Source organism: Camelus ferus, chromosome 28 (genome assembly GCF_009834535.1).
Source record: "Camelus ferus isolate YT-003-E chromosome 28, BCGSAC_Cfer_1.0, whole genome shotgun sequence".
Classification (NCBI taxonomy): Eukaryota; Metazoa; Chordata; class Mammalia; order Artiodactyla; family Camelidae; genus Camelus; species Camelus ferus.
In genome coordinates, this window is record NC_045723.1 from 2,266,130 (window position 1) to 2,290,191 (window position 24,062).

Here is a 24,062-nt window from a genome sequence, read left to right on the forward strand (position 1 = left end):
GCGGGTGGAGTGGGCATGTGCATCCTCCTTGCTGTCCAAGCCAGAGAACCCGGGCTCAGATGGGAGCCACTTTGTTCTCTGCAAAGCCTCTGCTCAGCGTCTGAGTCCACCCTCTGGAGTCCAGGCTCCATGCCAGCCTTCCTCCAGCCTGGCCGCTCCACTCTAACCCCTTGGACCTGCTGGTGCCTCAGGTTGGATGTGCCCAAGCCAGACCTGCTCCTCATTCCTACTCTGACTTACTGTGGGTTCCAGCTGTTTTAAAATACAACCCACGTGCTAAAGGAATTTCAACCCCAGAGCTTTCCTGTAGCAGCGAGAGGCCAGTAACACCTTTAGAACCTGCAGCTTTTGAAAATTCTTCTGCGATTTCTTTTCGCATCGTCCTCTTTTTAAATCCAGAGGAATAGAATTGTGCATCTTGGCAAGGAGCTAGCTGAGGTGTTGTCACAAACATCCCAGTTATCCTGTGTTAGCAAGCAGATGCCAGCTGGAAAATGTTCAAATAACAAAAACCTATTGCAAACACCGCCCCCCAACCCCCGGTGTTTCCTACAAAGAAGGAAGGCGAGCACTGTCTGTGCAGCAGCCTGGGGGACTCTCTAAAGTCTAAAGTCAGGTCTAAATTCAGGAACTTTTAAAAAAGCCCAACCTCAATACCCTCGGCCTCTCAACCATGTTCTCGCTGGCTTTGGGGTGAGTCACGAGTACCTTGGGCTCCTTTCCTTCCTAACTGCGTAGGAACTGACTTTGTGTACGGTAGGGAGGAAGTGGACTGAATCTAAATCCCAGAGACCTTTCAAAAGAAAAATAACACAAGACAGTGTATTATTGCCCAGCCAAGGAGGCTTCAGGAGAGAAGGGAGAGCCCCCAGGCGCAGGGAGCAGGCAAGGCCTGGAAGTGGAGACAGCTCTGGGGTTGCTGGTGGGGCGGGGCGGTCCCTCAGGCCCAGAGTCTAACACATACAGTGGTGGGAGCTTGGTTTGACCCGAGTAGGGGGTGGGAGAAACCATTTAAAACCACAGAACATGAGATTTAGCTGGGAAGTTTGGGCTTTATCCTGTAAGCTGCAGTTTGCTGTTGCCTGTGTTGAATGCTGTGAATCGTCTCTTAGGGAGACCAGCCTGCCTTCGCCATGACGGTGCATCCCTGGACAGAGAGGGTATTGACCTTGGAGACCGCCTCCCAGGCAGCACGAGGGTGGCGGGGGTCAGAGAGGGCAACAGATTTTCTACTGAGCCACTTATTTGCTCAGCCTTGACCAAGGTAGGGACCTCCCTGAGCTCCTGGTTCTCCAAGTGCAAACAGGAAATACTGATCCTCTCCTCACTGGGATGAGTCAGGGAGTAAGGGAAATAACCACGCAGAGCACGAGCGTGGCAGTCGGGGCTGATGCTGGTCCCCTTCCCTGTAGAGCAGTGTCCACTGGTTTTGTGGCCTGGCCTTAAGAGCCTTAGATAGCATTTATCCTAAGGGCGTAGCTGCCTCTGTTCTGCGGAACACTGAACTTGGGAGGCAAGATTCCAAACAGACCAGTAAGGGGGGATTAAGAAAAGACACCTGTATGTGAATGGCCACCTGAGTGCCAGCGTTAGAGACATACTACTTCCTTTAAACCTAATTAAACCTTGAACACAATGGGGAGGCCTGGGGGCTTCCTCGTATTCATCCTAGTGATGCTTGTCTTCTTTTCCTTAGAGAGCACAGTCCGAATCCCTGAGCGATCTGACGGGTACCCCAGAGGAGGAGGAATACGACGAGAAACCACTCCCCAAAGTCAGCACGGAGGAGAAGCCCAGTTCTGGGCAGCAGGAGGCGGGACCCGACAGAGGCCCTGAGCCTGGGGGACTGGCCACCATGCTGCCACCACCTGGGGGGGCGCGTGCCCGGCGGAGGCGCCTGCAGCACTGCCCGGCCCTCAGTGCCAGCATCGAGGAGGACAGCCTCCTGGGGGACAACCCCTCCAGCCACCCGGCCACCCCAGAGGTCACAGAGGCTGTGTCAGGCCCAGCCTCCCTCGCAGAGTCCCCGTCTGGGCCAGAAGGCTCCCCGCACCCTAATCACAGGGAAGACCAGAGGGAGGAGCTGTCCCAGGAAAGCACGTGTTCCTCAGACAGGGACACAGCAGACGAGGTGGATTGTGCTTCTGGAGACGCAGAGGGCCAATTATCTCCTTGTATCCTCGACGGGGACACGGCCCCTCCCGAGCCTGGCCCCGCCACCACGCTGGAGACTCTCCCTAGTCCCCATGGGCCAGACCACACCGGCCAGAAGGAGGTGCAGCCAATGCTGGACGTGCCGGGTCCCGAGGGAGCAGGCCCAGAAACCCCGGCCCCCGCCCCCAGCCCCCCGGCCCCCAAGAGCTGCTTGAAGCGCAAGGCCCCGGCCGTGACCCTGAATGTGAAGCCTCGGCGCCGCCCCCTCACCAGCTGCCTCGGAGTCGTCTCCCCAGGAGCCCGCACCCCGGTCTCCGGACCACGAGGCCGCCCCCCCGGAGCCCCCCAGGGCCGAGCGGGCGGAGTCCCCACCAGGAGCACCGGAGGCGGCGGCGCCCGAGCGGAAGATGGAGCGAGGCGGCCGCGAGGCGCGGGCCGCGAAGAAGTTCTCGGTGTCGTCGGGCCAGGAGTGGCCGCGCGCGGGCAGCCTCCTGCTGGAGCCCCGCGGCCCCCCGATCCGGCTTCTGAGGAGCGGCCTGGCCTGGAGGAGCGAAGCCGCCCTCGAGGACCTCCCCGAGCCCCAGGGCGCGAAGCCCGGCCCTCGGAAGCCGCCCTCCCCGGCCGAGCGCGGCTCTCCCGACCTGGGGGACCAGGCGGCCACCGCGGACCCCGGCGCAGCGGCGCGGGAGCGCCCCGCGGGCGAGCACGGAAGCCCCTTCCCGGTCAAGCTCCGCTCCACGTCTCTGTCCTTCAAACACAGGGAAGCGCCCGGCCCCGACGGGAGAGGGATCAAGAGGCACAGTGCGGAGGTGAGGTTAGAGAAAGGAGGGCTGACCTTGCTCTCCAGGGACGACAGGGGTCCGCTGGGGACGGGCCCCGCCGCCCGAGGTGCCAGGACCCCCAACGAGCAGGGCAAGGCGAAGGCCCGGTCCGCAGAGCAGCTCAGCTCCAAACCGCCCCTGCCCAGGAAGCCGCTGCTGCAGACCCTCACCCTCCCCCAGCTGCCTGCGCCCCCCGGACACCAGCCCCGGGGACTTGGATCCCAGGAAGGAGAACCAGCCGGCGGAGAGAAAGTCGCCCCACAGGGCAATTGGTAAGATTCTAGCTAGAGCCAGCGGCCTGGCAGGGTGTTCAGAAGGGGAGGGTGACGGGGAAATCAGGTCACAGTTGGAGTATCTTGCTGGACGTCCACAATGTATGTAAATGCTTTGGGTAAGAGCCTCGTTGCAGCAGAATTGGAAGGAAAAGTCAGAATTCCTCTTGGTACCAATAACATGTCTGATCAAGACTAGGAATGGAGCGTGGAGGAGGAAAACAAGGTTTTGTGTAAGATCCGAGAAGTCAGGAAAATGTAAAAACTCGTCGTGCATATTGTCCCGAGAGGAGATGGGCCCCTCAGTGGATCACTCAAATGTTGCTTCTGCTTTTTAGTGTGGAAGCTTGGTGAGGCCCAGGCTCCCGGGGTGTGTGTGCTCTCAGGGATGGAGGCTCTCCCGGGCCTGGGCTAGTTTTCTGTTATGAATGAAGCATTGGCTCTTCTGTCACTCAGCATTGTTCTAACCTTTCCCTCAAAGCAAGAATTTCCTCCTGTTTAATAAGCAGGCCCGCAGGGCCCAGCCTCACACAGGAAGCATCCCAGCTCCCGGAGTCTGAGATGCTCAGTGTGTGGGCGGTAGCTCTCCCAAAAGGGAGATGGTGTTAAGACTGGGGCAGAATGTAAGAACCTTCTGAAGCAACTGTCTTTTAAAATGAGCAGAGATGAAATAGATGACCTTTCTATGTCTTTGACGTTTGTCACTTTTTATTTATAGTGTTTCAGACGAAATGAGAAAGCTGTCGGAAATGGGTATTTTCGGTAGAGCTAAAGTCTCTCTCGTTGCTGGTTTCTTTTATTAATGGGAAATCGTGTGCCAAAAATGGAAGCAGACATGCAAGTCGTGTGTGTGTGTGTGTGTGTGTGTGTGTGATGGGGGCCTCAAGGAGAAATTTTCCAAGGCAGCTTTGATAAAACAACACAACTTTCAGGATATTCTGAGTGGCTGCTCTAAGTCCAGGACTCCGCTGAAGCGCTCCATGACGGGACAGAGAGGAAGCAGAACCCAGTTCTCCTGGGGACCCCTCCCCCTAAAAGGAGGATGAAGGGCACACTCAACGTAAAGACAGGTTCAAAGGCATCCTAGTCTTTTGTGTCTTCCTCCCAGGAGGTTAGTAAAAGTGCAGAGTCTAAAGGACCTTAAATTCCTAAGGTGACACGCAAAGATGCACCTTTGGGGAAAACGCCCCCCAAAACGGGCCCATGTAGCCTTCTTGATCCAGGCCCCTGGGCTCAGCTGTGATTTTCTGCTGTTGCTGCGGGAATCATCAGTGAGGAAGGGGGCAGTTGGGGAGCTTCAGGCTGTAACTCTGCAAATGTCCAGGTTCCTGAAGCTGTCGTAGAGGGATTCAAAAAACCATTGAAATGACAAGGGAGGAGGGGGTTTGCTCTGGGCAGATAAAACCCCAGCATCAGCACCATCCACCTTCGAGGCCTAGAATTGAAGGTGTCTCCCACAGGCTTGCTGAATGGACGGAACCAAAACACAGGAGCCTCACGTTTGTGGTCAGAGCGGGAAAAGAAGCTTTGGAGGGTGATGCTTGACACATCGATCAATTTATAACTTCCTCATCTTAAGCTGGGAGAGTGAGGCTTTGCTCACTGTCCAATGCCTGGAATGGTCTGTAGTCAGAGACCTTGTGTTTTCTCCTTTGGTTTATGAAATACCATCTAATATTTATCTAACGGCTTCGCTTAAATAGTGGAGAATCGTCTTGTCCATTTATTTTTATTAACATTCCCTAAGTCATAGAAATAACGGACTCAGATGACTTCTCAAGTGGAAGAATCTAGGTTACTTAGCATGGGTAGTGATTTTCATTCCAGCGCGAAGAGGAGGGACGTATTCCTACGTTCTGTGGGGAACCGAGCCTCCCAGAGTGGGGTGGTATTTGAAGGGCAAGAGCCAGGAGAGGCTGGGGCTGCTGTCTGGTCCCACCTGGGACCTTGAGCTCAGGGGGCTGCCTCGTGCAGGCCAGAGCGGACGCCCAGAGCCCATGCTGTTGGACCCCATCAGTGATCCTGTGCAAGGAACCGAGAGAGTCAGGGCAGTGGGAGGCGAGTAAGGATGAGCAGGGCCTCTGCCGCTTCCCCAGACACTGGATCTGCTCGTGGGTCAGTTTGTTATTATCACTTCTGCCTTCACCCCCTTTGCTCCCAAATTATAGCAGCTAAAGACAATTAAATTGATATAAAACATACAGACAATAAAAGTTGTAATAAAAGTATTACCCAGTTTTCCAGAAAGACCTAATTATGGCTGTTTATTACCTTGTGATGGCAGGCACCTTACCCAGAGCTCCCAAATGGGCTACCACCTGCCCGTCCCCCTTTGGGGGGCTGCACATCACACAGCTGGGTTATTGAGATGTCCCAGATGGGCAGGGTTCTGCCTCTGGGACTCAAGCTGCTTTGTCCCCGGAATCCTTCTCCTCCACACCCTGTCTTCCTTCTTTGGAGATGGAGAAACCCCCCTGGCATGCTGGAGAGGTGTGGGGAGGACTCCACGGTTGTTGCTATAAACAGAGGAGTCCAGCTCGCCAACTGGGCTGAGCCTCCCAGGGCCACTTGGGATGGTGGCTGCGAGCCCAGCACATCTGTGCTCGAGACCAGTTAATCCAGTCATTTGCCGTAGGAGGTGAACGGCCCGGGGTTATCAGCCCTGCTCGTGTGTGTAGGGCAGTCCCCATCCCCTGTTGGGCCAGTCCATCCCAGAGTCTAAATTACCAGCCTGGAAGCAGCCTCCTTCCTGTGCACAGGATTAGAGTTAGAACAGGGGAAATGGTGAAATATAGAAAGTACCTTAAAAAAAGCAATCACTTGTAAGTCCACTCTCTGAATGTCGGCCTCCTTTCTCTCTCTCTCTCTCTCTCTCTCTCTCTGTGTGTGTGTTTTATTTTCTATGATGATGTGGTGGACACTTGTTGGCTGTTTAGGAGACTGGCTGAACAAAGTGCCATTCTCACCAGGGACCACATTTGATAACCAGCCTCAGCCTCCAGTCCAAGCTTGTTTCCCACCCTGACCAGGCTGGTGACAGTGGCACACGCAGGTCCCTGACCCAGTCCTCACACCTGCATGCGTTCATCCTTTGACAGACGTGTGGCAGCGTCTGGAGTCAGAGCTGATTGTCAGGACTATGGTGGGAGGGGGGCAGATACCGCCAGCTCTAGCAAGTGGTGGTTAGACCAGACCTCTGACCCTCAGGGCACCCCCAGTAAACGTGCCTGCCATGACCAGACCCCTGGCCCCACACATCCTAATCTAGATGTGGTTCAGGCATTGATTTTTCTTTATAAACACTTTTTCACAGATTTTACCTATGAGCAACAGAGGTTAAAATAATTTTTTAAACTGTTACAGTTGATGCTGTGACAATAAACAATGCACAGCCTCCCCCAGCCCCCCTACAGCAGAGGATAACCCAGCCCCACACCTCAGCAGTGCCAGGTTGAGTGACTGTCGTTTGCCACTCGGTGGTGAGTGATAATGAGGAGGCAATGACGTCTAGGAAAGCTGTGGGGTCCTTGCCCTTAATAGGATGTGACGTGTGGTGGAGTGAATGAAGGTCAGAGACCCAGAAGCCTGTGTCTAGTGCCCCCTTGGTGACACTAGGGCCGTGTCACCCCAAACAAGTCCTTTATGCTGTGAGGCTCTGGGTTCCCATCTCTGAAATGGGGATTGAAAGTATCCTTACGTGACGAGGAGAGTTGTGAGGGTTATTCTGCATGTGGTGCTGCTCTGAAAATCAAGACCGAAGAACCCTTATCTGTTAACGTTTCTCGAGTAGAGAGAGAGCCGTACCTGGCTGGGAGCGGGAGGTGTGATGGGGGAGCGGAGACCCAAGCTCTGTGGACACGGGCTGTCCCTCGACTGATTACTTGTTCTGCTGGCCCCTCTAGACAGCTCTTGCAGAAGTCCAGCTGCCCCTGGAGACCCCACAAGGAATCCAAGGTGGGGCAACTGTTTACATTCTGCATATAATATAGTAACTTCACTACTTTTTCTCCTTTTCTGCTGTAGCTCAAAATTATTTTCAAATAACAGTGCCTTTCCATCCCTGTATCCCTGTAAAGTCCCAGTTATATCACCTGGCAGGTGATGGAGACCAGCTGTCTCTGTGCTCAGAGAAGGACTGTGGTCACTGCCTCCTGCTTAGAGACTGTTTTAATTGCACGGACAGTGGTGGTTGAACAGATGGACTTTCAATCCAAGCCCCTCCATCACAGCTCTGTGCCCGGGAGCTGTCACTGGCTCCTCAGGTCTCCAGGTGAGGCGAGGGGTTGGGCTGGACAGCCCTGGGGTGTCTGCAGCCTTCACGTGCTGAGGCCTGGGCTCAGCACCCCAAGCCTGGCAAAGAGCCTGGCAAAGCACCTGGCCCCCGGGGCACCCCCAGTAAACGTGCCTGCCCATGCCCAGACCCCTGGCCCCACACATCCCCATCTAGATGCAGTTCATTTTACTTTATAAACACTTTTTCACAGATTTTACCTAGGAGCAACAGAGGTTAAAATAATTTTTTTAACTATGATAGTTGATGCTGTGACAATAAACAAAGTAGACTTCAGGCCCCCATTTGGGGAAAAAAAGCTCACATAAATTTGTGCTCTGGAGGCCTGTACAAACTCCGGCCCTGGACAAGGACTGACTGCTCCCTGCCCCGGATGAACATGTTAGGCGTTATCAGACCCTCATAAATGTTGACACTGGGAAACCTTCTAAGTCCATCGGCCGGTTCACCAGAACTGGGTTGGTTATAAACCTTGACGTGCTGATGGTTATCAGTGGGGCGTAACTGTGCCCTACACGGGTGGGCAAGTTGTCAGATGCTTCAGAGTGTGTCCATGAGACAAAGGAAAAGGGCACCGTCTTGGCCCTTGCTGGCTGTCACCTGTTATGATAGAAACACTCCAGAAGGAACATTTAAAGCAACAGTGGCTTTTCCCCCCCTAACAAGTGGTTTTGGAGCTTGTGAGAAAGGAGAGCAGTAGGTCTGGGGAAGGTGGGTTTCAGAGAAGCTGAGGGGACGAGGAGATCCCTGCAGTGCCTCCTGGCTTAGGAGTAGGGAAGAGGGGGAAGAAAGAGGCCCTCAGACACTGTAGCTGTTCTCCCTGAGAGCTGCAGTGTGCCTTGTGTTTCTGGAGACAAGTTCTCTGCCCTTGCTGACTGTGGTCTTATGTAGAAGAGGCAGTGGGAGCAGGAGGAGGGGTTCAGGGCAAGCCGTCGGAGAATGGAAGAGGAAGAGTGGGGGCAGCAGAGAGAAGGCAGGCGGGCCCAGAACCCCCAGTGCATTTGGGGTCCAAGGGGCACTGAAGAGGCTGAGAAGGGAGCCACCTGCTTCTCCTGGTCACTCTCCAAGCACCGAGTGAGTCCTGATCATCTTAGAGTTGTTTTTGTGTTTGGGTTTTGGTTTTTTGCTTTTTACTGAAGAACGATACACGCACAGAGAAGGGCACAGATCATGTGTGTGCCGCTCAGTGAATTTCACAGACCAGGGCGCAGAAGGAGACCGGTGCCCAGAGGCCCCTCCATGCCCCCTTCCCTCGGGCCCTGGAGCCCTTTCCTTTGCTGCAGGCTCCGTGTTAGTGGTGGAAGGACCCCACTCTCCCTGATGGTGCTTGTAGGAGAGTCTGTATGCGAGCACCGGAGAGATGGGCGAGATTAGACACACTCTTCCTCCGTGTAGACAGCATCTCCCCTGGGGCCTGGGGCCAGGTGGGCACTCACAAAGACAGATGATTCTGGTTTTTTGCAGTAGTTATGCTCTGCAAAGTCACCATGAGCACTGAATCAGTGAGTCTCGCACCATCGCTCTGGGGGGAATGTGGGGTCAGCTTCCTGCCAATCCCTGATCACATTATCCTCAACTGCTTGGTACATAACTTTGTGTTGTGTGTGTTTCTGTTTAAAGACACCTTATTTAATATGTAGTGTTGGCCCCTTTCCGTGCACCTTCCAGCAAGCCATAGGGTCACACACGCCCCATCTGACACATGTATCTCCTTCATAAGGCACATCACTGCCTTGTGCTCATGGGCACCAGACAGCACTTAAGCACTAGACGTGGGGGCTATTTTCGACAGACAAATCCCCAAGAAAAAAACACAGAAATGCAAAAATGTGGCACTAAGCATACCGCAAAAAGGACCCTTGTGTGCAGTCTGAGAGCAGAAACAGGAAAGAAATAGCATCCCCACCCATATCAGCTGGGAACATGCTTGTCCTGGGACTCAAATTTTCCACTGCTCTGGGCATGTCTGCAGGTGACCACAAAGGGTCAGGAGTATTGATTTGGGGGTTACAAATACATTTTAGTGAGTGGGCGAATTCTCAAATATGGAATTCCTGGTCAGCGAGGGGGGACTGTATCTGTCAAATGAGCAAATGGAGGAACGGTGATACGTTACCTTTGGAGGTAGAGTTAGGACCCGGTTGCATCACATATCATTAAACGTTGGAGCTTGGTCTGCGAGAAGCCCTTGCTCATTCTCAAAACCCTCAGTGTGGCTTCGAGGTAAATGCTCACAGGAGCATTAAATGTCCAAGTTCTCTGCTAGGATCACACAGCCGAGCTCACAGCCAGAGCCGACGCAGAGCAAGGCCATGAATTGATCAGGAGCTGTCTGTGTTCAATCAATAAACACTTTTAAAAAACCTTCACCTTTCCTACAGGGAGCCCACGGTGTGGGTGAGGCCCATGTGACCTCAGGGCCCCTCCCCACCCCAGCGGTCCCCTTGGTGTCTCTCTGTGCACATTGTCCCCTCCTCCCCGTGTAAACCAGGGTGCTGGCAGAGGGGCTGGAGGGGAGACAGAAACAAGGGGTGGTCTCTCCGTTGCTGAAGCTCTGTGGTGACAAAGGTTGGTGGTGCGTCCACTTCAGATCAGAAGTCTTAGGGAGCAAACTCGGGCCCCTCCGTCCACAGAGAGTATTTTGAAGGGCTGGAAATGAGCTGTTGATGTGTGTTTTAAAGACAACAGTGTAATGGAAGGAGATTGGAAGCCATGTGCCAAGCGTTAACACGGCTCTCTTGGCTCGTTAATTTAGGGAAAACTTTTTTCTGCTTCTTTGTGTTTTTATCTGCTTTCGGAATGTGTACAATGTGCGTGCATACTGTTTTGTTTGTTTGTTTGTTTTTGTGTGTCCTTTTATGAACAAGAAAGTTATTTTATGAAAGGACAAAGATTCTTTAAAATAGCTGCTTCAAACCTGGCAGCATCTACCAAGTGTTTATGAGGCGTGAGAAGCCCGCTATCCTGCCTCGTGTGAGCTCAGGGCAGGGCATCTGCTGTATTTTCACAGCCAGAGAGCAAGAAACCGTGATGGTTCACGTTGTGTGGCTCATTGCACCTCACCCAGGAGACGGTATTGTTGACAAGTCACAGCTGTGTCCTGGCTGTCACATGGGGTGTAGACCCCCATTATAGTTCCACCCTGGGGGGCCCCAGCCTCCCCTGCCCCAGGTCCCTAGGGATGTTATCTGTGCCCTGGTCCGTACCCTCTTCTCCAGTGAGTTGTAAAATCCTCCTTTGGGCTCATGTGGGTCATCCGATTGCGGAGGGTAGGAGTTCACCAGAGCTGTGTCTGTGCCCCCACGGTCAGAGTGACACCAGCGCCACGGGCCCGACACAGCCCCACAGGGCCGGGGAGCCAGCCAGGACACTGAGATGCCAGGGCGGCCTCTGCCTTGAGTTTGAAACCCAGGATGGAAATTTTCTCTCCATGCACAACATGGAGAATTGACAGAGCTCCTCAGAACATGGCTGGCTGAGGTAGTGAGCTTCAGCGGCTGGTCGCAGCCCTCTAATCTGCCTGGAACGTACTCGACATGGCCGGGAGGACAGCGTGGCCAGACGTCTCGGCCCAGCAGAGAGCAGGGGGCATGACCAGCCACTGAGTGTGAAGAAAAGATCAGAGAGAAAATGAGAGGGCCCCTGTAAGAAAAGCCCAGGAAGACAGAGGTTAGGAGGACTCTGTGGAATGAGGCACTGAGATGGGGGAGAAGAAATGCAGGCTTTCTATGAAATCCACAGCCACCAGCCTGCCTCTGTGTTCCGGGCAACTGCTGGGTTCTCTGGACAAGAAACAAAATGTAAATGTACATTGTCGATAAGCTAATATTAGAACAGCACCTGGTATGTGGTCTCCGCCGTGTGTTTGTTGAGTAAATAAGAAGTTCCAATGACCCAAAGCACATATCAGTGGGGTGGGCGGTCAGCTGGCAGAGGCACATGGTACCAAACAGTAGGGAGAGACTGTGTCAAGAGAGTTACAGGAGAGTGAGGAGGGGAGAGCCCGTCCAGCTAGGTGATCAGGGCAGGCTTCATGGAGGAGGCATCCGGGTCGGGACTTGGTGGACACTAAGGGATGATCCCAGGACGCGGTGTCACCTCTCCTGGACTGTGGCCACAGCCTTCCTCCTCACCTCCAGCTTCCTGGTCCCCCTGCTCACACTTACTCCCCATGCAGCCTCCAGAGTGTGCCCAGGGTTTAAACCCCTGTGGCTCCCCATTACGGACAGGAAGTCCCTCTCAGTCAGCCCCACCTGCACTTCAGCCCCTCTGGGCTCTGCCTTCTGCCCCCTCCACCTGGGAGGCCTTTCCTTGCCCCTTTGCTCAGCCTGGAAGTTTCCTTCTCCAGGTTCCCACCCCAGACGGCATCCTCACATCCCACCCACTGGTGTCGCCGTGTCTACACGGCACATTGTGGATTGTAGCCCTTTCCTGTTCCAAGTGACTTGTTTGTGCTTAGTCTCCCGTACTGGACTTCAAGCTCTTGGAAGAAACAGTTTTTATTTTTCCACCTTAGCATTTAACACAATCCCTGCCCATAGCAAACGATGAGTGAGTGAGTGAATGAATGAATAAATGAATGAAAGGGGTGAAGGAGAGGAGGAGGCAGGAGCCGGGGAGCAGAAATGCTGGGCTCTGGCTAAGACTGGAAAGTCGGGCTGGATCACACATTGCAAGTAATCCGGGCAGATGTGAGTGCTGAAGCCAGGGGTGGACCAGAGCACGTGTGGGGGAGAAGACAGAAGGCCGAGGGTCGGGAACAAGGAGGAATCCCAGGTTTAGGAGTAGGAGTCGGCAGGGACCTGGAGAGGGGACACCCGAGGAGGCCAGGCCTCCAGAAGAGGTTCTGTGGCCAAATCCAGGCTGCAGGGGGAGAGCAGGCCGAGGACAGGGCGAGACCTCGGATTTGTGGTCCAGCGGCTGGGTGGCTGGAGAGCCCAGTGCTCGCGCCATGGCTGGGTCTGGAATGAGCTGAAGAGACACGGGCAGAGGCTGCTGGGGCTGATGGCAAAGGAGAGCGGGGAACTGGGGTTCCCAGGGTGAGGGTGGCCAGGCTCCTGGAGTCAGTTTTCTTTGAGCTTCTTGGGGACCCCTAAGTGTTTCACAAAGCAGCAGGGAAGCGGTCAGCGGCCAGGGAGAGCCTGAGGGGCAGGAGGGGCAAGGGGTGAGGCAAGGAGACGGAGCCGTGATGGCTGGAGTCCGTGGGGCGGAGGCCCCGGGGAGCGTCCCAGAGAATGGCAGGAGCCAGTCCCAGCTGCACAGGCCAGGGTGCGGGTGGAGCCCAAGGTTCTTCTCCACGCCGAGGGAGAGCAAAGTTCCCAGGGCAGTGGCTCTGTCCCTCGCCCCTCCTTGCTGACCAGGGGACTGGGGGAAAAGGTCTCCAAGCTGAACTAGAGGCAGAAGCCAAACCAAAGAGTAAAATCCCAAACACAGCAGAGCAGGGGTGTCAGGTCCCAAAGGATGAGGACGCGGACACGCCCTGGACATCCCCACATGGCTGTGACGTGGGGGTGGGGGTGGCAGGAAGCAGGAAGGAGCCAGGCCAGGGACTGGGGACAAACTTCCCCAGTTTGAATGAGGGGCATACATTCAGAGAGGCTGGCTTGTGGGGAGCCTTTGGATTCACTGTCCTTTGAAGAGACCCGTGAAAAGCCGCTGATGGAATCGTTCGGTTTCCTTGGAAAAAATGAACTGTCTTCTTTTTTCTGCTGATGGAGGTAATACATTCTCGTCATAGAAAATATGAAAATACAGAAGAGTTGGAAAGCAAGGGAAGGAGGAACGACCCATAGTTTTAACCCCCCAAAATAAGCACTGGGAACATGTAAGGAACATGTAAGGCCAAACGTTCTGGTTTCAAAGGCATTATTTCTCTTCTCTCTGGAATACTGAGGGATACAGCCAGTATAATTTTCAGTGTCACTCTCCATGCAGGGAAGGTTTTGTGTCCAATTTCTTAAAAGAGAAGAAGAATATTCCAAGAATAGGATACTGGGTCGTATGTGCTGGTCCAAAGTGATGGCCTCTGTCTAGGTATCTTACCCGTTTATGTGCGGACTTCTGTCTCATTTCACAACGTATCCCATAGGAAGAAGATGGCTTTAAAATGTGTGTGGAGAAGCAGTTGCTTTTAATTCTGGGGGGTTCAGTCTAGAGGAGTATGATCTCTTTGATTCACTTTTCACTAAGAAAAGAGTCCCTTAAACGAAAGTACTAGTGTCCCTGGGGGGTCCCCCAGACCTCCTTCCCCGCCCCTGTCCCCCCGCCCCTGTGCAGTACTCTGTGTGGGAGAAGCCACAAGGGGACTGAAGGTGATGAGGATCGCTTTGCACAACCTGTGTCTTTACCCACAGAGAAGGCAGCAGAGCCTGGATCTGATGGCCAGCCTACGCCGCCCTGGGTCACTGTCGGGCGGCAGAAGCGGCGAGGGGCCCCGGAGAAGCCACCCAGCCAGGAGGACAAGCCTGGGGCCCGGACCCTGAAGTCTGAAACAGGAAGGGCAGCCAAGGCGCCCGAAAGAGCCCAGGTGCTGTGAGCAAACGCTCTCTGTCTCCGTAGACGCAGGAGAGAGCTGTCAGCAGGGGCCGGGACCCCGCGATGGCCCCGCGTCCTGCACAGTCATGACAGGGACCATCACCTGTGATGACTGCTGGGGTCTGCCCTGCCTGTGTGCTGGGCTGTCACGGGGGCAGAGAAGCCGTGGGTCATGTAGTCTGGGAGCAGCAGGGACAGCCCTTTGCTCCCGGCCTCCTAGGCAACGCAGCTCAGCAGATGGAGAGATGGGCGGGGTTAAAATAACTGCCCAGCTGGACGCCAGGCGACCATGTCAACAGCTCCATCTGCACTCATTTCCAAGCCCTGACCCAACCCTGCCTTTGCTGCTGCGCTGGCCGCCTGCTGGGGTCCTCTCTCCTCACCTAGGGCTGCAGGGCTGGAACCCTGGGCTCCTTTTGCACTCTGGGCTGAAAACACCTTTCTCAAATCCAAACGACTATGCTTAGAAGCAGGCTGAGACTCAGGGCTATTGTGGTCCCGCAGTGGCCAGGGAAAATCCCGAAGTGTGTCCCCACCGTGTGGGGACATGGGCCTGAGCCTGCAGCAGGCCTGCTTCCCTGCGTGTTAACCCAACCCGCAGTCGTCCCCAAGCTTGAAAACCCCCCTGCGGGCTCAGGGAATTTATAACACAAATACTAACCAGTGATCCCAGTTCTGGGCCTCCACTATCTCCCTACATGTCATAAAAGTCTCAAAACTATTACCAAACGCAGTTCATGTTGACTTCCAAACCGAACTCTGTCGTTGGACATCTGGGGCTGGGGCCAGGCGGGGACAGGGCGGAAGCCAGGACGCCTGTGTGTGCCCAGGAGAGGGCCCCACATGTGTCTGAACCCCAGCATTCTGGGGGCTCAATGCCACAGCTCTCCCGGGGAAGTGCCAGCAGCATGGTTCATGCTGGCAGAGAAGCCTGGTGGCTCATTGCCTTTGGTTATGTGTCCCCATTTGAGTCTCAGGTGACGGGACAGCGTGTGTCTTTCTTGTGTCCCAGCAGGAGCCTGTGAAGCAGGCCGAGTTTGTCCGCAGCAAGTCCTTCCTGATGGCGCCGGCCAAGCCCACTGCGGACCAGAGGCCGGGGGCAAAGCTCCGCCTCCCGGAGGGGCTGCAGAGAGGCATCTCCTTGTCCCACCAGAACTTGGGTATGAAACCTGAGAACAGCGCCGCGCACTGTGAAATGCCTTTCCGGCCTTGGTCCTGCTGGGTTTTGTTCTGTTTGTTTTTCTGAATTACTTGCCACGTTGATTTTTTTTTGAGCTTTATTTTTTTGAGATAATCACTTAACCTGGCCAAAAAAAAAAAAAAAAAAAAAAAAAAAACCTCACCTACTTTAAGGGTACAATTCAGGGAGTGTATATTGACAGCAAGTACATATTTACCAAGTTGTAAACCGTCACAGTCTGGTTTCAGAACATCTCCCTCACCCTCCAAAGCTGCGTCGTGTGCATTTACAGTCATTCAGCATTGCCAGCCCCAGCTCTAGGCAACCACACATCTATTTTATGTCTCTGTATATTTGCCTTTTTTGGGGACATTTCTTATAAATGGAATCATCAAATATGTGTTCTTTTGTATCTGGCTTCTTTCACTGGGCATAATGTTTCTAGATTCATCTTTGTTGGGGCATGTATCGGTATTTTTAAATTTATTTGTAATTGTGGTAAAATACACGTCACAAAGTTCACCATCTTAATAAGTGCACATTTCAGCAGTGTTAAGACTGTTCACGCCATCGTGCAGCCAGTCCCCAGAGTTCCTGCAGTTTTATTCGGAGAGTTTCTCCTCCCTCACCACGTTGCCAGAACTCTTTGAACCTGCTCTTAAGTCTTTCTGTCACATAAACTGTTCTACGCTGGAATTTTCTTTACACGGATTTTATGTTTGTTACACGGTTAAGACCTTGACATATATTTTAAAGACATACAAGAGGCTTATGTGAAAATCCAAACTCATTTCTCATTTTTCCATTTGTTTTGTCCTCTCTCCAGCAGCCCAGTCTGCTGGAGAGAAGACGGAGAAAGAATTGCATCAGCTGAAGAGAGCCAGTTATGCCAGCATGGACCAGCCGTCCTGGATGGAACTTGCCAGAAAGAAATCTCAAGCTTGGAGCGACATGCCCCAAATTATAAAATAGGTTGACAGTGTGCTGCTAAAAAGTGTCCACCACCCTGACGGGTCACTTCATTAAAAACTGCCACCCAATCAAGGCAAACAAACTGTGAAACTTAAGAATGATTTTATCATCAGGTTACAGGAGAGCGAGCTCAGGGAAGAGGAAGAAACCAGGCAAACAAGTGGGACAGACACATGGCCGCAGGCCCGGGCCAGAGGGGCCCGAAGACAAGGACACCATTGAGAAGGGCCAGGAGCAAGGTTCTGTGCCCACAGGTATGAATGTGAGTCTTTCAGGATCCTCTTGATGCAGAGGGCTCAGGCAGGGAAGAAAATGTGAGTGAAACATGGATGCAGAGTTGGGCTGGGATGCAGAGCTGGGATGCAGGGCTGGGATGCAGGGCTGGGATGCAGAGTTGGGATGCAGAGATAGAAAGGCTCCCAGAGAACGTGTGTCTGCGCTTCCAACTGAGGTCACTGTGTGTCTCTGGGCGCGGTCCTGCCTGTAGACCTCGTCTTCTTTCATGTTTACTGTGAGGCATGACATTCATGGTTAAACAGGGATGCCCTTTCCAAGAGCAGCTATAACGCAGTCAGTTTTCCTGAAGGTAGCCACTCTAAGAGATAGTGGAAGGAACCCCGCTGGGTTCATCAATTCATAGGCTGGTTCCAAAAATAATTTTTAAACTTTTCCACATGGCATCTGTGTCCTTAACCACTGCACAATGCATTGCCTGTTCAATAAAACTTTTCAAATGTGCTTCCGTGATACGTGTGTGATTTCTACTCACATCGAGACAGTGTCCTCCCGCAACTGAGTTCAATGCAATCTGTGGAATTTCACTTAAAACAGATCTCATTTAAACTCTCAGTTGGGTTGATTTTGGAGTTTGGGTTTTATGAGATTTTTTTTTTCCAGTAAAATTTTGGTGTTCATTTGTGGAAATCAGAAGATGCTATAGGTTGTTTGTTTTTCTCTTTACAGCTATGTGGTACAACATATTAAAAATATAAAATGTCCTTAAAAGTTGCAATTCTTTAGCATCTTATTAATCTAACTTGTACATTTCTGTTGAAAACTAGATTATCAATGCCTTAACCAGCATGACCCGTGGATGCGGAATGTGGAGAAGCCACCAGAGGAAGAGTGTCTATGTGGGATCTCAGAATTATGTCTCAATTATAGAATACCTCTATTTAAAAAAAGAAGTTTCCAATTTGTTCATTTGAACAAGCTAATCTCCATGGGAATAGCTGGGCACATTTAGCCATCAGAATCAGTAAAACCTCATGTATATATATCATAATTTGACTTTATATACCCTAAGTTCTGCTACCTTCATTGTGTTTTCCATCTTCGTGAATAATTATTTTTCTAGCTGTTGGAACTACACAGCGTGGTCAGGTCTACCTGTATTGAAAAAATCCTGGGAGAATTGTTTGTTCCCCAACCAAGTGGATCTAGAATTGCATTGTCTTAGAGACCATCAGTGCTGAGGTCCGTGGTGAACATGCTCTGAGCAAGGACTCCCTCCCTCTAGCCTTGCTCCAAAACCTTCGATGTGAATAGTTTTACGCTCCAAAACCTTCGATGTGAATAGTTTTACCTAGAAAAAAAGAGCTATGTTGGCTACTGTTACCCAGTACTGTCATTTCTCCTGTTAGCAGAACATTTCAGATGAACAATGCTGAGGCAGTGGATTTGACTGTAAGGGTGAAAAGTATTTGGTTCGGTTTTGTTCAAATAGAGGTTGATATTCTCTATGTGTTTCAGGACTTGGCTTAATTCTCTCTGGCACCTGGTAAGTTGGGAGGGTTTCGAATTTTAGGAGACTGGGAGAATTCACTGGGGGGTGGTCCTGCAGCTGCCACCCCACCTCCACCCTCTTCCATAACTAAAGGGGCTGAGCCAGGCCAGAATGTGGGGATGCTGTGGGAGGTCTAGAGCAGCAGTGGTGATGGGAAAGTCGGCAAGGAATCATCAGCCTTGGTTGTCATAAGAAGAAAGACAGTACGCCATGACTGAGTCCTTCCTCTGCGCCAGGCACTGCTCTACACGCTTCATAGCTGTTGTTTGTAATCCTCTCCACAGTCCTTTGGAGATAAGTACCAATCTCCACCTTGCGGATGAAGAAACAGAGGCACTAAATGGAGATGAGGGTCACCTGTCAAAGATCTCACAGCAGAGCACCTGGTAAGTGACCCTGGGCCCCTGGCTTTTAAACCCTGCCCTTGAGTGAATCCCCATTTTTTAAAAAAGCATTAGTGTGGAGGTGAATCTGCATCCTTAAAAGACATTAACACAGACAGGGGAGCACTAAACTTGACCTTGAAGGCTCCTGTGCGGCTCGAGACTGAATTTTTGTGTCTCCCCCAAATTTCATCTGTTAAATCCTAACGCCCAATGAGATGGTATTAGGAGGCAAGGGCTTTGGAAGGTGGTTAGGGCATGAGGATGGAGCGCTCATGAATGGGATTGGCGCCTGCATGAAAGAGACACCGGAGAGCTCTGGCGCCCGTTCCGCCGCGTGAGGAGGATGCAGGGAGGGGGTGGCCGTCTGTGAACCAGGAGAGGGGCCTTCACCAGATGCTGGCTTGCTGGCCCCTGAATCCTGAACTCGCCTGACTCCAGAACTGTGAGAAACAGATTTGTTATTTTTAAGCCATCCATTCGCTGTTACAGCAGCCCAGACGGACTAAGACATATGTCCTGGGGACAGGCATAACCCCTGATGCTTCACTCCACCCTTCATTTCCCTAAAAGTCCTGGAGAAAGCGGGAGGGTTCTTCTGTACTTTCTCCTCATGAGCACCTGCACGGACTGTGAGGTGTTTCCATTCGTTTCCTCACTTCACGCAGTCAACACCCGTGCGTGGGCACTGTCCCGCTGCCTGCGGGCACCTCAGTGGGCAGGTGAGTGACCTGCGTTCTGTTGAAGGGGGGTGCACGCTAAATAAATGAACATGAGATGTGAGAAGAACGTGGGAAAAGAGCATTAAGTGCAACGGGGAGCCTAATACACAGGGACTTAGTTGTGGCGGAAGGTCTCCCTGAGACTGGGTGGTTGGAGAGGGTTTGCTGAAGAAATGACCTAATTGTAAACATGGACCAGCCATGCAGAGATCCTGAGGGGAAGCCTCCAGGGAGATGGACCTGCTCTACTGAGCCCCAGGCCCTGGCTCTTGGCACATCCCAGAACAGTGTGGCTGGCACATGTGGGACAAGGGGAGAGGTTTGTGGCCAACAGAGGGTTTGTTGTTTCTCAGAAGGGATGTACAAGTGAACACACACTTTTTGTGTGTTCATGTGTGGTTGGGAGGAAACTCGCAGGAGAGAAGGCTGGGACGCCTGCACTGGTGCGCTGCTCCCACTCCTGGAACCGAGAGTCCCAGGTTCTCAGCCAGCTGCCAAGGGCGGCCCCACCATGATGGCAACGTCCTGGTCATGTTCCCCACCTGTCCTGATCTTCTGTTCCCACAGCCCTTTTCACCTGGAACTTGTGTATTTTAGGGGGGGTTGCTGTCTTCCCCCAGAACTTGGCCCCTTAGCAGTCTGCAGAAGAAATCCTTGCACACCTAGCATTCTTCATCTTAGTCAAGCCTAATGAATATTTGGGGGTGGGGTCTCGTGGAGGGGACACGTCCCAGAGGTCGAAGCCCTCTCTAGCTTCCTCACCCCACAGCCCACCCCCGCCTGCAGGACGAATTGCTCTTGGTTATCTTGAGCTCCTCAGACCTAACTTGGTCCCCCCACTCACACACCACCCCAAGCAGCTTACCAGGATTTCTCCGAAACAAAGGGAGTCATCCTGCCGAGGGGAATTTTGATGAACAACATTCTCTCCACTTTATTCATGCCTGTCCAGATATTTGGAGAAAGGAGAGGGAATTGACTTATTCTAACTCTGCAGGAAACAAACCGGGACCAGAAATGAAAGTTCAAGGGAAAGACAGATGAAGAACTGTTTTAACTGTCACAGCTGTCCAGCACGGGACAGGGTGCCCAGTTAGGGGTGAGCTCCCTGATGCCCAGGGTGAGCAGGCGGAGCGAGGAAGGCCGTCCCTCCTGGGTGCTGCACACGTCTCCACCTGGACGGGACTTCGGACTGGGTGGCCTCCTGGCCTGCAGCGGCCTGAGGTGGGGCCTTTTACATTCGTTCTGTAATATGGTCACATTACCTCGCTCGTCATACTCATCATTACCAAGAAGTAATCATCCAGAAAATCACCCAAATGGGCTCTTATGCAGAATGTCATTGTCCAGGGTGCCTGGGAAGCTTCCTATTCCGGGGAGAAGGAGGCCAGGCGGAACCAGCCTGTCAGAAGACGGGGCCTTTCCAGTCCTTGCTGGAGGCGTCCATGATGGGGGAGGGGTCTGGGCCTGCTCTCCCCACCCAGCCCCTGCATCTCCCAGGCAGTTCTGTTTAACTCCCATGTGGAGAGAAATCGTAATGTATTCCTTGGTAGATAAAAATAATCTCCAGAAAATAGGCTGTTCAGGACCAAATGGCAGAAATGATGGAAGCTGAATACGTGTGTTTGGAGTAACAGCACAGGTGTTCAGGCGGCAGGCAACTCACTTTAGACACAACATATAGCTTCCTCCTCTTCTGTAGGGAAGTCATCCTCTTCAGCGTGGAAAGAAAGGAGAGCTGTGTTTGTGATGCCCAGAGGCCGGTTTTGGGGGTGTCCTCCAGGAGTTTGCTTTATTAACTTCTCCTAAGAGCACCCAGAAGGATCTGTGGAGAGGCCAGAGGCCTCCAACCTGCCCTTCCCTGGGCACGTGCAGACCTCCCTGCCAGGGGCCTAGCTTGACAGTTGCTATTACATTTTCAGAAAAACAGAAAGTCAACATTTAGCTCACTGTCCAAAAAAAGAGCAAGTTGCCCCTGGAAGATTCCCCTGGAGATAAGGACCCTGGTTACCAAATTTAGGAAAATGCAAAATTGCTACTGAGGGAAAGGAAACTAGACGCAAGTCACTGGGGCGTCCTTCAGACTAAATAAACCCAGCTGAAGACTCAGATGCTCCATCTTTCTTCCCAAAGGAGGGGAAGGAGGGAAATGAACAGGTTGTTTTGAGTATCACCCACCCCGCCCCGCACTTCATCCATAAACTCATCTGCAAGGACCGGCCCCTCCCACCAGGTGGGCTCCCGGGCTCCCCCCCCCCCCCCCGAGGGCAGAGCAGGAGGCAGAGTCTGGATGACCGTGCTGAGTGTGGGGCAGCCCTCAGGAGCCCCCACCTCAAGATTGCCTTGCCTCTTGGATCACTGTCCACTGGTGGTGCTGAAATACTTCAAGTGCATGAAACGTTTACAGAGGATGCGGAACCAGGCACTGAATTCCACGGCGACAAGTTGGGAGCTGGCTTTTCCGGCACTGGCTGGAGCCAGACCTTTCCTGGGTCACCGGGAGGCCCTGGAGGTCCCAGCAGCTCCTGCCCTTAAAGGCTGCTGCTCCGTACATCCACTGGACCCCTCTGCGCTGGCTGTGGCAGGTCTCCAGAGCTCTCTTCTGTTTATGATCACTGCTCACTGAGTGCTGGGCTTCCAAGCTGTTATAGGCTTACTTGGGTCCTCGTAAATTCAAGTGTTGAAGTCCTAACCCTCAGTACTTCAGAATGTGACTGTATTTGGCATTAGGGCCTTTAAGCGGTGATTAAGTTGAATAATGTCACTAGGGTAGGCCCTTATCCAACATGACAGTTGTCATAATAAGAAGAAATTGGGGCACAGATGCATGTAGAGGGAAGATGGCCATCTACTAGTCAAGGAGAGAGACCTCAGAAGAAATCAGTCCTGCCGACACCTTGAGCTTGGACTTCTGTCCTCTAGAATTAGGAGAAAATAAATTTTTTATTGTTTAAGCACCTGGTCTGGGGTGCATTGTTATGACACCCCAAGCAAACTAATACACAAGTCTAGTGTGGTCTACGTATAGAGTTGGGATTGCCTCTCTGGGTCTGGGTCCGGAGAGGTGCCCTCTCGGGCTTTTGTCGTGAGCCACAAACAAGGTCAACCTCTTATATTGAGCAAAAGATCTGATACTTCTGGCAGGTGATTGTTTATTAAAAAGAGAGTAATCCCCAGTTTTTAATTCTCTCTCTTTAATTTCTGGTAACTCCGATCTCTGTCCCCCTCACTGGGTCTCAGGACATTCCTTTGGTTCAGTTTGCAGGAGGCTGCAGGCTCCGTTTGCAAGGCCCCCCATCAGCCTGGGCAGTGCCAGCGGCAGCCGCCAGCATAGTGGTGTCACTGGTACAGAGGAGATGCTCCATCAATGTCTGCTCAATGGAGGGATAAACAAAGTATGTAACAACATGGATGTTCCCTTGCAGGGTCAGTCTAAGAGAACACATCATTCCAGTTGCACACACTTCACCTTCATTCATTCCCTGCTGGTCAGAGTCCAGCCCAAAAGTTCTTAGTCAGAGTGGAAGGGCGGGGGAATGGAAATGAGGAGGTAGGGAAAAGAATCAGAAATTCCAAGGAGCTTTTTTCACATGACCCAAGCCTGCTCTTCTCTGGTGCACATCAGACCCAGACTACCTGGTATGTGGAATGCAGCCTTTATGTTAGCATTTGGTGGCCCCAAAGCCCCAAATATGGTGAACGTTCCCCATCAATGTTCCATGTGCACTCAGGTGGTGCTGTTGTTGGGTGGAATGTTCTGTAAATGTCAATTAAGTCAAGTTGGTAGGTAGTGCTGTTTGGGTCATTTATATCCTTACAGTTTTCTGCCCACATGTTCCATCATCTGCTGGAAGAGGAGGGTTGAACTCTCCAACTCTAATAGCGGATTTGTCTATGTCTCCTCTCAAATCTATTAGTTTTGGCCTTGTATATGTTGAAGCTCTGTTGTTAGGTACAAACAGATATACAATTATTATGTCTTCTTGGATATTTGACATCTTTATCACTATGTAATATGTCTTTTTTAAACTTTTTTTAATTGATTTATAGTCATTTTACAATGTGTCAATTTCCAGTGTAGAGCACAATTTTTCAGTTACACATGAACATACATATGTTCATTGTCACATTTTTTTTCACTATGAGCTACCACAAGATCTTATATGTATTTCCCTGTGCTATACAGTATAATCTTGTTTATCTATTCTGCATATGCCTGTCAGTATCTACAAATTTCAAACTCCCAGTCTGTCCCTTCCCACCACCCTCCCCCTTGGCAACCACAAGTTTGTATTCTATGCCTATGAGTCTGTTTCTGTTTTATATTTATGTTCTTTTTTTTTTTTTTTTAGATTCCACATATAAGCGATTTCATATGGCTATTTTTCTTTCTCTTTCTGGCTTACTTCACTTAGAATGACATTCTCCAGGGACATCCGTGTTGCTGCAAATGGTGTTATGTTGTCATTTTTATGGCTGAATAGTATTCCATTGTATAAATATACCACAACTTCTTTATCCACTCATCTGTTGATGAACATTTAGGCTGTTTCCTTGTTTTGGCTATTGTAAATAGTGCTGCTATGAACACTGGGGTGCAGGTGTCTTTTTGAAGTAGGGTTCCTTCTGGATATATGCCCAGGAGCAGGAGTACTAGGTCATATGGTAAGTCTATTCCTAGTCTTTTGAGGAATCTCCATACTGTTTTTAACAGTGGCTGCACCATCATTCAAAAGTCCACAAATGACAAATGCTGGAGAGGCTGTGGAGAAAAGGGAACCCTTCTACACTGCTGATGGGAATGCAGTTTGGTGCAGCCACTAGGTAATATTTCTTTAGCCCTGACAGTCTTCCTTGTTCTGAAGTTTACTTTAAAATTAGTATAGTTACTCTAGCTTTCTTTTGGTTAGTGTTGGTATATCTTTCAACATCCTTTTACTTTTAACC

General features: G+C 51.8%; 1 protein-coding gene across 1 annotated transcript in view; it reads left to right on the forward strand.

Annotated features, from left to right (window-relative positions):
- Positions 1-16,963, forward strand: part of CRACDL (CRACD like) — a 48,291-nt gene extending 31,328 nt beyond the window's left edge. Inside the window, 6 exon segments of the mRNA XM_032469551.1 lie at positions 1,697-2,405; positions 2,407-3,164; positions 3,166-3,247; positions 13,892-14,064; positions 15,088-15,232; positions 16,082-16,963. Of these exon segments, the coding sequence (XP_032325442.1) occupies positions 1,697-2,405; positions 2,407-3,164; positions 3,166-3,247; positions 13,892-14,064; positions 15,088-15,232; positions 16,082-16,224 (2,010 nt within the window). The 3' untranslated portion in view covers positions 16,225-16,963.
- The last annotated feature ends 7,099 nt before the right edge of the window (positions 16,964-24,062 follow it).